Raw genomic sequence first — 12,964 nt, 5'->3', positions numbered from 1 at the left:
GTGAAGAACAGCTTACAGGCTGCATGGAACAGGTGGGGGAAAGGGTTCGGGGTGACCTGAGACAGAAGGGCACCCTGAAAGATTTACAGAAAGAAAACAATGTTATGTATAATTTGGGGACAATGGCAATGACCAGAGGATAGGTGACGGAGTTGGAGGTGGCAGATTTTGAGTTGCTGAGATTGTCTTTGTGATGAGGATGGACAGGATCAGGAATGAACTCGTCAGAAGGACAGAACACACTGTAAGGTTGGGAGATAACTTTAGAGAGGACAGATTAAGATAGTTTGGATGTTCAGAGGAGAGACAGTGGACAGATATACTGTATCTGTTTAGGATGCTGGAAATTGGAGCCACCGTGTAAGAAAGGAAGAGGAAGATAAAAGAAATGAATGGATGCGGTGAGGGAAGCTTTAGCACAGGGGTGTCAAACTAATTTTTGTTGCGGGCCACATTGTAGTTACGGTTTCCCTTGGAGGGCCGTTATGAATTTTAGCAAACCATATAAATGTTTAATCACCTCCACATATTACAGACACAGCACACAACAAATTGATGGATAACTAGTTTTAAGATCAGAAGTCAAGAATAATGACTGTAATTGTGAATTGCATATGACAATTTGAAATTTGGGTTCAGACTTTAGCAAGCATCATGGAACTTGATGCTTGATTTGCTTTCGCGGGCCACATAAAATGATGTGGCGGGCCAGATCTGGCCCCCGGGCCTTGGTTTTGACACCAGTGCTTTAGCAGATAGAGATACTGTGACATGAAAGTGATATTAAGCACAAGAAGTCAGTGGGAGCAGTTTAATAACCCAACTCAGTTGGTAATCATTTTGACATTTATATTTTTCTTAGTCCCCCCGAACAATCAGCACATGCGCATGCATGTCTCAGCCATGGCTTTAACTGAGGCTACATGCCTGGGAGTCACCATGCTCTGACACTACCCTTGGACGTTCCATGTTCGCAAGCTGAGCTTGGGGCACTTTGGGTGGGACACAACATTAGATGAGCTCCTCGTGCCAAAGGCCTTCAGTCAAACTGTAAAATAGGCCACCCAGAGGAAGGCAAAGAACCGGAGAGAGCAGAACAATTTGCTTCCCATCTGCCTCGATCATTGGTGACACGCTAGCTTAGGAAATAGATGAAATCCGAATAAGACCGGAAAACACTGTGCTGTATGATTATGCCATTCATCAAACAGTCAGAGAGCATAATACAAAGAGATGGAAAAAAATTCATAGAAGTCGAAAAAAATTCAAGACATTTACTCACTGGAGTCAGTCTATACAGGGCAATATTTAGAAGCGCATGAACTAGGATGACTTGTGATGCTGATGGAAGACCCTCATTGTCAGTGTGGTGTGATACATTCAATAACTAGCCCCAAGAGGAAATCAAACCGCATTTGAGTTCGCGTGGTAATGCAACACTTGGCTTTGTACTCCACAGCTTCGGGAGACACAAAGGCTGAGACACATGACATTTATGTGTTGGAGTAAAAAATAGCCACTTGCTATTTTGCATGGCCTTGGGAACTTTAGCATCCTGTATTGACCTTGCCGCCATGCTTCGCACAGAACTACATGCGGCAGCCATGCCCTATATCAGGGGTGGCCAACCCACGGCTCGCGAGCCCATGCGGCTCTTTGGCTAGTTCAATGCGGCTCCCGAGCTTTCACATGACAAGCGTCGAAAACGCCTCGGCGGTGGCGCTGCCATTCAAACATCGGCGCTAAATACACAGAACTAACTACGTCAGCCTATCGTCAATCCCGTTACTTGATTGACATACAGGGCAACTAATCAGATGACAACTGAATCACCGGATTGTGTGTGTGTAGATGCTTGCATGTGCGCATTCGGGTCGATGACGGGAGGTTCGTCGCTTCGAAAGTCAATCTTCGGTGAAATATGTAGCAAGCTGACCCAAGTAGTAAGTAACTACTGCAGATCGTGTGCGTGTGTGTGCGCGCGTGTGTGCATGTGCGTGATGTGGCTCTTTGCAGCAACACAGCGGCTATAAGTCTCTGACTGGTTGGCCACCCCTGCCCTATATTATAAATCAATGTCCCCCCCAACCCCAAGAGTCTTCCTCTGGTAATTTAACTTACAGCTCCTCTCCTCAGTGGCCTTGGCCAGGATCTCCTCCACACAGTCGGCTGGGAACCAGCCCACCTTGCCACGGGCGCTGCCCTCCCAGTAGCCACCTTCCCCGATGCTCAGAACTGGCCCGCGGGAAAAGGAAAGAGGTGAAAAAGGACATCAGTCTCATGTACGTGAAAACTAAAAAAACTCTCATGAACATGAAAACTCCTGCTACACATACGTACGGAAGAGGATTATCCTCCTCCGTATACACAAGACTTGCTTATGACAAAACATTTTCGGGCCAAATATGGTATATACAGGTACACCCTTTCAAGACAAGTACCTGACTATATTCCAGACACATGACATGATGTACCAGAAAAAGCACACTGAATATATTTGTATGAGAAACTAGACAACATTTACATTAGGTTCGGACTATTGCAGGAGGAAATTCTGAAAATGACGCAATGCAAGACTCTAAATCGATCATCGTGACTGTGTATTAAAGGTAAGACCTTACCTTTGACTCTATCATTCTTATAGAGGTTGATCTCTCCTTCGGCCTGGGGAGTGTAAGGACGAACCACCACAAAGTGTCGCCCTGGGACGGCGCTGTACAGCTTCCTCCTGGTGCCTAAGGCTTCGCCATGACTGCTGGGACTGACAAAAAAAGACGCACTATTACTGGAGCAAAACATCCAGATGCAGTCATTTGATGGCCACGTTTGTTAAGACTTCAGTAGACCCACACTGATCATATGCGCGTTTTATTTCACCTTGGTGTTCAATTTTTGTGCTGATTAAAATCCCGCAAGGGGAAATTCAACGGACACTGCTACTTATTTGTGTCGCACACTTCAGAGAGAACCAGATCACACATGCGACTGAGATGACAGAGTGAAGTGGGTGCATAAACAGTGTTTGAGCTGATCAAGGGCACCTCAACGGTAGGATGGGAACAAGCTTGGATCTTTTGCTATTTTACCTTGAGTCCACAGCGGGACTTGAACGTGACCCTCCAGGTCAAGTTCTTTCAGATAAGCAAATGCGACCCACTCACAAATCCATTTTGAACAAATTCCAGTCAAGTCAGACCCAGAATCATCTTGTTAAAAGTGACAACCACTCTTCCATTTTCTGTCCAAAATGGTTTGTACAGTACATCCTAATCGTGCAATATTTGAAAAAAAAAAAACATTACAACACTCACAAAAGCGCCTTATAACCAAATAAATACTGCATCTCTGCAGATGGGGCACTCATAATGTTCATATACATAAGCTCCAGATATTCATAGGTGTCAAACTCAGGTCCTGGAGGGCCGCTGTCCTGCATGTTTTCCATGTCTCCCTGTTGCAACACACCTGATTCAAATGAACAGGTTCAATGTTAGGCTTCCGCAGAGCTTGCTGATGATCTGTTCATTTGAATCAGGTGTGTTGCAACAGGGAGACTTGGAAAACATGCAGGACAGCGGCCCTCCAGGACCTGAGTTTGACACCTATGGATATTTTAACGTATTAGTTTGAGTTAACCCACTGATGCAATGATTTCTTGGCAGGAAATTGATTCGTTAATCCCAACTCACAGGGTTTCTCTCTGACTCGAGAACAAAAATCACTTTGGGAAATCAAGCCCAAAAAAACACATAAATACAGTACATTCAAGCCCTGAACCAGTTAACAGTGAGGCAGATGTGCTAACCACGAGGTTACTTTGCTGCTGCTGCTAAAAACATGTGATTTCATGTTGTATACTGATCAGGTTTAAAGACAGCAGCATCTCAAGTACTTCTTTGTCAAGTCACTGCAGTAGAGAAAAGATAACTAACAGCATTACAGTGTTAGTTGCCGGACTACAAGTGATATTGTAGCGCCACTTACTGGTCAATCTTCACACTTCCACAACAAATACAACATCAATGAATTGGATTTACTTTAAGTCCTAAATATAATCGAACCCCTTGGATATTAAAGCAAATAAGTAATAACATGACAGACTTTTTGAAGACCCCGCCCCCCCACCCTCAGCTATAAATCAAGATTCCGTTTCTATAATTGACATTGAATGAATGGAACAATCAATGGGTTCTGTTTAGTATAAGTTATGTAAGCATAAAAAAAATTATATATTTTTTTCCCCCCATCAAAATCAAGCAAAAACCATTTTTAATAGAATGACATCCAGTTTTTAAGAATCACATGGACTCAAATGGGCAGGGAAGTGTAAACTACAGAAGTGTGAAGAGGAAATGAAGAGAAGGAGCAATGGATTGAGATAAAGGGATTAATTTTTTTTAAGTAAGTGGGTCACCTTGTCCTGTAGACTGCACTCCTCGTCAAACCTTCATGGGCCTTTGGAGAGTTAACCCAGTTCAAAACCGAGTGTGCATGTGACTGCTTGCACATTTTCGAAAGGAAAGTCATGAACTGCAGGCAGAACAGCAACTGTGTATCCCGAGCAACGAGAAATTCCATAAAAAGGCAAATTACTTCCGTGACATGTAACACTTAGCTGATTTGATTGACGAGTGGGATCTTGTGTCATATGACACAATTCCTCTTCTCCTTTTCATTTTGTAACTATAGATTCTCTCTGTGTTTCTCCAAGCTTTGCGGAGTCAAGGCACTTAATTGACATCAGAAAAATCGTATGGCACATGATCAAAGTATGAATCATGAAATAATGTTTCATTGAACCAAAAGCTGAAATACTCGCAGAAGGCCTTGACTTATTTAGTTATGTGAAAGGCAACAGGTAGATAGATACACAGGCTTTTTTGTACCTCCTTTAGCTATCTAATGGAAGAGCATTTAATTTGTACTGCCTGTCGATATATGTCGCTGGCATCAATAGATGAACAAAGATATATTTGTAATTAATACCTCCCAAAAACTTATTTTTCTTCTTCTTAAAAAATGCTAATTAAATAGGGCTGGGAGTTGAGGCTTTGACTCAATAAAGAAAATCCTCCCAAGCCCAAAATATGAATAAAACATATATTTTAAAATATTGAACCTCCCCAACAATCTTTAGGTGCCCGAGACCAGCCCAGAAATACACCATCCATTTGGGAAAATAAACTGATTTTCCCCGAATTCCCGATGGCCACTCTGCCAGCTGCATACCATTAAACATTACACAGGCACTTTGCTAACACGTTCCATCTCTTTTGCAGTGCATTAATACAACAGCAAGTAATCAAAAATGGCAATTAAGCAAACAATCCTGTTGCTACAAAACACTATGTGAGAATATACTTGCAAGAAACATAAGCAGATCCAAATTACTGTTATAAGCATTGAATAAGCCACTAGTGTCACATTTCATTTGCTGCAGATTGGTACAGCTACTGCCATTCAAATTCGGAACGCTCCTGTGTGAGACAGACATTAGCTTATACACAGTTCATGACAAAGAAGGAAAATATCTGATGCCCCTGAAGGAAGAAACTAAAGATGCAGCAGCTTATCCAAAGACTTATGCATGTATCTAAGAGCCTTATGTAAAGGTATCACGATACAATCAGAATCTAATACATTCCTTTGGGAATAAATACCAGCCATTGTCTTTTAGAATGTGGTCCAGCCAGGATAACATAATGGCAATAATTGGTATTATGTAAATTTTCAAAGTCAGTGATAAAATATTAAAACACATTGGGGATTTTCATTCTGCACACCTTTGACATGTAGATAACCAGTGCTATAAGTAGGCCGCTACACAGCGGTATGGAGTACCAGCACTTCTGAATTTTGCCCTCTAGCATCCCGAGACGTTTGACGGCGTACCGGGAGCGACACATGAGCTCACAGTACCTTCTCTCTCGATCTATTTTTCGCTTGAACTTAGAGATATTCATACAAGTTCTTCACTAATTTGGGTACTGTAAAAAATTAGTGTGTGTTTCTTGTCTTCTTTTTGAGATTTGTGACAGATATTGAACTGCCTCTTACATTGGGCAGCGGTTCTCTGTGTGCCGTGGGGGAAGTCTTTCGCAATAGATGTGACTTCCTCTGGTCAATTTCACATCATCTGCTTGCAAATCCATAGATAACTAAGTGCTTTGCGTGCGTTGACGTCCTGAACGAGGATTCCAGTCTCCTTGTTGCTGAAGTTGGGGTCTCTTCCAGCTTCTGCTGCATCTCAAGACGTTTTAAGTGAGTCAGTTGCGCCACATTTAAAGGGATGGAAAGAAGCCACTATACTGACTGGACATGGTTGGAGTCGGCTGTGCTGACGCTCAAAAGGCGCAGACAGCCTCTGACTAATGGAAAAATGTATCTTTAGTCATCCATGGTCCATGACTCAAATCCGTAAAAGCGGGTGGTGATGACATACGTTAATATTGCAAGTAAAGAGCAGCCAGCTAACAGTAAGATGAGCTCTTTTGATTCATTTGTTGCTCGCGATATCTTATCAACAATAATTGCACAGAACAAGAATGGCCAGACTGTTGGTCAAATGACCAAATAAGGTATTCATTAAACTTTTATGTACGTGTGTGTGTGTGTGTGTGTGTTTTCAAAAATATTTATTATCTATTATACACTGGTTTAGTAATGAACGTAATGATCTGCTGCTACTCACCGCCTAATCTACCTGGCAACAGTCGATCGAATAAGGAGAGTATGACACTTTTTTTTCCATTTATAGCACTGCAGAAAACTTAAATCAATAACTTGCAGAACTGAGGCACAATATGAATGCATATATGTGAAATAATGCATTTTCTTAAGAGAAAAAATCCACCATTCATGGCTGTGTTGTACTGCCGTAAATGTGGGTATGCTATATGGAATCCGTACAACACTGTGGGACTGCGCCACTTCTGTTTTTGATGGAACTAAGATTGATATACAAGGTCAGCAGCAGAGAAACCATCAGCCATGCGTTTTAGCAATTTCCCAGGTGGCTCTGAGGTGCTAATTAGATAGTGTTGATTAAGACCAAGCGTGCATAATGTGTGCTATTATTGTACGATCACCAGAGAAAAGGAGTGAAAGGGAAAAAGATGCAGAGATAAACATCGGAGAAAGGGACATCATGACGATAGCATAACACTGCCACACTGAAGGAGCACAGATAGAGGGAAACAATGATATCATCTGTTATCAGACTACCAATGTCAAGATGGTTGCAAAAGCAGACAAAATTAATTCTGCAGTCTCAGGCTGTGTAGGTGAGAAACGCACCGTGTCATGAGACGTGTTTCATTGAAGGATAACAAAAATATGTGATGTGTTGTCAGACCCGTCTCCAGATCTCACAATTTCGGGCAGGGGTCAAACAAATAATTGTCAGAATCAGAATCAGAATCAGAATCATCAGATTCTGTGTCGCAGGTCACATTGCAGTTACTGGATGATTGGGAAACATAAATAATTTCTTCAACTAACTATTGTTTAAATCACTGTAATATGGGTTTTGGGAACAAGAAAATGCTTAAATATCTCTCTTATTTACTAAATACGTATAATTTGAAATGTTGGTACGGATTTTAGCAAGCGTCATAGAAGTTGACATGTTTGATTTGCTTTCACGGTCCAAATAAAATGATGTGGCCAGATCTGACCCCCCAGCCCAATTTTTTATGATTACCCTTACAAACAAATGTGTGTGTTGGTGGCGCAAATGCAACAGTGGAACATCTCCAGCGTCGGTGAGAGAAACACGACCTTATCAATCATGTCGGCTTCGGTCAGGATTTATGATGTTGCTCACTACCACTGAAAACGTTTTGTCGTGTTTGTTTCCTGTTGTGTAATTAAGATATCCTTTATTTGTCCCGCAATGGGGAAATTACAGTCAGAATTCAGAAAGGAAAACACTGGGTAGGGAGAGGGGAAAAAAAACATGCTCGAACTATACTCTTGTGAGGATAATTTAAGTCCAGGAAAAAAAAGACCCTAGCACATAAATAAGCATATGACAGTTACAACAAGTCACAAGACATAACATGTAATAAGGGGGAGGATGAATGGGAAAGGGGGGATGGGGAGGGTGGGGGGGTGACCGCGACGCGGCAACTCTGGCCAGCTGCACGGACACGAGCGCTCTGCAGATCGTACCACGTCACGGGGGAAAAGAATCGGAGCGATGAAGACGGTGATAACAAGGATGTGTATGCGCGTGTGGTTGTCCAGTTGTGTATGTGTATGCGTGTACAGGTCATAGCTGCTTCGTCGAGGTCGGCTCATGAAGACAGTCCCGGCTTATCAGTCCATGGCCGAGAAGGAGGGGGGTGATGGCGGGGGGCACTAGCTTCCATGCATACTTCCATCCAGGGGAAAGGGTCCAGATAGCGTTGTTTGTTTTGGAGGGACGGCCGCCTACAATTTCAGACAGCCTTGAGTCCGTGGCCTGTATCTTTTCACTGGCGCCGATCAGCCAAATCCGCAATCTCTTTCCGCAGCGCGGATTCCAACTTCTCCATGTTGTTGTCGATCGTACGGAGTCGCTCCAAAACCGCATCTATATTGCGGTTGAGCTCAGTCACCGCTTGAGTCTGAGTGTTGGACATTCGCGCCAAACCATCCAGAATGACCGGCAGCTTCTTCACTTCCAATAAAGCCGCTCCCGTCGGTTGGATTTTGCGATAGAACAAGAAGCTGCTAACACCAAATAGCAGCATACCTGCTATCAGAAGGCCGATAATGTAGATGTCTTCCACATCCTCAACGGAGAGTATTGACAGGCTGATAGAGAAATATACGAACAAAATTATATCATGTTTAAAGTTTCGGTTAATTTGGGCATGTCTAGACATGCTCAGCGCAGAAGTGTCGGCCGTTTGGGCGGAGGGCTTTTTCTTGAGTAATCACGTCAAAGCAAGGGGGGGCGAAGGCTAAATTCAATCACAGAGTGGGAATAAACAAATTGGGAACAAAGAGTCGTTGAATACCAAAAGACAGTTTGGGAACAGCTGTCGCGCCCAGGTGGACATTAGTCATCAGCAAAGTCTGTGACTTGTGTATTCGGGTAAATCAGATCATTGCCGGGGGGCCGGACCGGGGGGCGCGGGGTGCAAATCTCGGGGGCAGTGTCTTTCTTGTATTTTGCAATAAAAGTTCGAACCGGCGGAGAGGGAGGAGGGTGTGATTGCGGAGCAACTACCCGTCGTTCGCTCGTAGAGATCCGCTCCCGCCGATATTGAAGACAATTTTCCTGTGTGCCGAGTCATTTCTTTAACTTTGTCCGAGAAAATCTCAGACACAGGCACACCATTCTCCACTTTCTCCATGGATCAAGGGCGTATCCGGCAGCAAATGTCCCCGAGGGGCAAGCAGGCTCCCCACTGCCTGCTCTTTTCGTCGAAAAATTTTGTCGATTGCATCGAGAGACCAGCCAACTAATTCCATGGTTAGTTCTTCGGATGAAAATACGGTAGGAGGCTAGGAAACGTTAGACAAAGACAGCACAAAGACTCAGTGGCGAGCAAGGAGAGGGTGGGGGTTGAGGGCAGGAGCTGAGCAAAAAGCGTCCGTCTTCGTCGAGAGCCAAGCAGGAAAAATGTAACATAATGTAATTTTATTACAATTTTATGTAATGTAACATATAATTGTGCTGACGTGCTTTGTTGCTATTTTCTGAACACGAGAGGCACAACAACTCGCTCTTGGATCAATCCAAAGTAGCCCCAAATAGTGGTGGATGATTTATTTTCTGCCACAAAATCCATCAAATTGGGGTCTGCAGGCCTCTTAACTTCGGTCCAAATTCCCTGTGCGGATGTCACTCGGCAGGAGTGACATCCGAGTTAGGAGTGTATTTGTTATTGGCTGACAGCAAACGTGAAATGACGTTTGTGTTTGGCTGGCCTCAGCGTTACATTCAAAGGCAAATGTATAAATGAGGAGTACGTGCAAGTGGGAAAACCTATGTCTGTGATTTTGAGATAGTAAGCTCTCGAATGTTCATTTCTAGATATCGCTATTATAATGACAACTCAAAAGTGGCACTGTGGGCGACTGGTTTGCACGTCGGCCTCACAGTGCAGCGGTGCAGGGTTCGATTACGGCTTAGGCCTTCCTGTGTGGGGTTTGCATGTTTGCCCCGTGTCTGTGTGGCTTTTCTCCGGGTACTCTGGTTTCCTCACACATGCTACAAAAACACACGTGGTTAATAGAGCACTCGAAATTAGGTGTGAATGTGAGCGCGAATGGTTGTTCGTCTCTGTGTGCCCTGCGGTTGGCTGGCGACTGGTTCAGGGTATACCCCATCTGGGATAGGTCCCAGCATGCCCACGACCCTCGTGAGGATAAGGGGATAGAAAATAAATGGATGGATGGATGATAAATCGTTTAGCCACACAGCAAGCATGGCCACCTGGGGGTGGATGCAGTCTTGGGGTCAACATAAGGACATCAGCAGGGGCAATGCCAATGCCAATACACACACACACACACACACACACACACACACACACACACACACACACACACACACACACGCACACACTTCAAACCTATTTGGCCATTGATTAGATTCCATCAATCAAACACCGCATCCTATGACCAGCACGTTGGGAAGGGTCTGTGTCTTGCGTACTATTTTAAGACCAATTTATTTTTTGTATTCTTGACTATGTACTTCTTTCGACCTCGAAAGATAATAGTCATTTCTTTTCTCTGTTGTGATTAATTCCTTCAATGAACTATGCATTATTCAACTGTAAGTGTAACACTACTACTGTGACTTTACTGTTAAATGGAACAATGTCGATCCCGAGTTTGTCCTAACATTCATCCCATATTCTTTCTCACATCTCATCAGGAAGCTGTTGCCATGACACTGCAGGGGTGACTGACAGCTGCAACAGTGCACGTGTGTGCCCGTATGAGTGTATGCCGCATGTTTGCGTGAAGCGTGGGCTCACGCGTGTGTGTGTGTGTGTGTGTGTGTGTGTGTGTATGCGTGCCCTGCAACTAGCAAACACCAACTGGGAGCACGGGGATGCCACAGAGAGTGTGGGTGTATGATTGATGATGAGGAGGTGCGGGTACGATGGGACGAAGGGTGAATATAAGAAAAGCGGAAGGCGTTCAAAGACAGCTGGGTGGACAAGCACGGAACGGTCACATACAAGTCTTTTCAATTTACTTGAAAAACAACAGAAGTTACTTTTCTTAATACTTGGATGAAAAGGAAAGCAACCGAGTTGGAGGTGGATGTTTTTCCTTTGACAGCAACGACAAGGAAAACTGATGTCACCGTTTCATTTAGGTCGTTTCCGATGTTTCAAAACTCTGAACATTGTATTACCTTTCCAAACTGTGTGGGAATTGTCTGAAAACAGTAGCTTGTCCCCCAACCAGCTGACAACATTGTTCATGTGCAGTTAAAACAGGCAGATGATTTATACACAATTCATCTACCAGGAAACGTCATGTGCCCAATATTCCGCTATGATCCAGCCATTCAGCATATCTGGGTGGCAGCAGCCAAAGTCGCGATGTTCAGATCACCCTGTCCTCAGTGCTATACTGCTCCTGTTCCATAAGAGTAAAACCTGAGGTGTCCCAAGGCTAGCCGTCAGACGAAGCATATCCTCGGTACTTCCAGAGGCTTACTACTGGTTGGACATGTCTGAAAGACCTCACCAGGGAAGTGTAGGGGAAGCATCTGGGCTACACTCGATGATCTCACCACTCAAGCTGGCTTCTGAACATACAGGATGTAAAAGCAAAACTAAGGCTCCTTGCTGGAAGACTGAAAGATTTTCTCTATGTATGAGGCCTGTGACGGAAACAAATTTCAGCCGCCTCCGTCTACAAACTTGTCCTTTCCCATTAAAGCCGAGGTGTCTTGACTGAACAAATTTCAGCAGAAGGTGTGAATATCGCACAAGTCAAAAAAGAAAAATGCAGAGGTGAAGTAAAACCTGACTGGTTTTGAATAGCTGTTAGTTGAGACTTGAAGCCTCTGTCAACAGCCACATTACTTCGTTGACACCCCCGACGATTTTGGCGAAGCGCGCCATACACTTGAGAGTAATGTCTTGTGAGACAACCGTCCACCTCCATTTCTCTGGCCCTTCTTTCATTCCCCTTCACCATGACGGTAAACTCTTCATTCTTTTCTTTTATTCAGCCATCATCGAAAGCCTACTAGTCCATTCCTTAATATTACTGCTGTACTTTCACACCGTCTCTGTAATATACAATGTCTCTCCCTCCCTTCTATGACTTTGTACAGAGAGTGGGTAGTGTCAGTTCTGCACAGTGCTTCCAAATGAGTCCATCTGCCAAGGAGGAGGAGGAGGGGAAGGAGGAGGCAGAGGAAGAGGGCAGTGAGCATGTGTCTTAATCGGGATTGACAGTTACATCGCTCCAAGATAAACACCCGTCACACGTTAATCCTCCGCTGATCACATTCTCTCGCTCATGCCACAGATTGTGGACGGACACAAACAAATCAGGTGGAAGTGGCGACCCACACAAACGCGTATGCGCATCACATGCCCTCTTTATTGTTTCGTACAAAAGGTCATGCTGCATGTCGGCGAGCTCTGATGTGCTATGAGGACACAGTTGGAGTTCTCTTCTCACCTCTCATTTATTAAATGTATTACTTTCAACATTAGTTCACCCAAATTACAAAAAAAAGTGTTACCTCAAGACCAGCAACACATTCTGATATTGCTTCAGTGAATTTATACGTTTGACCATGGCTGAAATAGCTATATATTATCTTATGACCATTTAATATGTTATATATTAAACATTGTCTAAAAAAAAAAAAAAAAAAAAAAAACTAGATATGAAATGTCCATCAGTGTTCATGAAGATTAGTATTCTTAGATCCAAGAAATAATTGTTTACTTTTAATTCATTGAATGATCTATTTTGTTCTTTCATTTCT

General features: G+C 43.6%; 1 protein-coding gene across 4 annotated transcripts in view; it reads right to left on the bottom strand.

Annotated features, from left to right (window-relative positions):
* LOC147207175 (SH3 and multiple ankyrin repeat domains protein 2-like) overlaps positions 1 to 12,964 on the bottom strand; it is a 172,139-nt gene that overhangs the window by 72,144 nt on the left and 87,031 nt on the right. For all 4 annotated transcript variants that reach the window (XM_086106237.1, XM_086106238.1, XM_086106235.1 and 1 more), the window contains 2 exons: positions 2,622 to 2,761; positions 2,122 to 2,235 (listed from right to left, as the gene is read on the bottom strand). In XM_086106237.1, coding sequence (XP_085962363.1) covers positions 2,122 to 2,235; positions 2,622 to 2,761 — 254 coding nt within the window. The remainder of the gene's footprint in view (positions 1 to 2,121; positions 2,236 to 2,621; positions 2,762 to 12,964) is intronic.

This window comes from Hippocampus guttulatus, chromosome 3 (assembly GCF_054856545.1).
Source record: "Hippocampus guttulatus isolate MCC_2025c chromosome 3, RoL_Hgut_1.0, whole genome shotgun sequence".
Classification (NCBI taxonomy): domain Eukaryota; kingdom Metazoa; phylum Chordata; class Actinopteri; order Syngnathiformes; family Syngnathidae; genus Hippocampus; species Hippocampus guttulatus.
The sequence above is the reverse complement of the archived record's forward strand: the minus strand, read 5'-3'. Positions and strand labels throughout refer to the sequence as shown.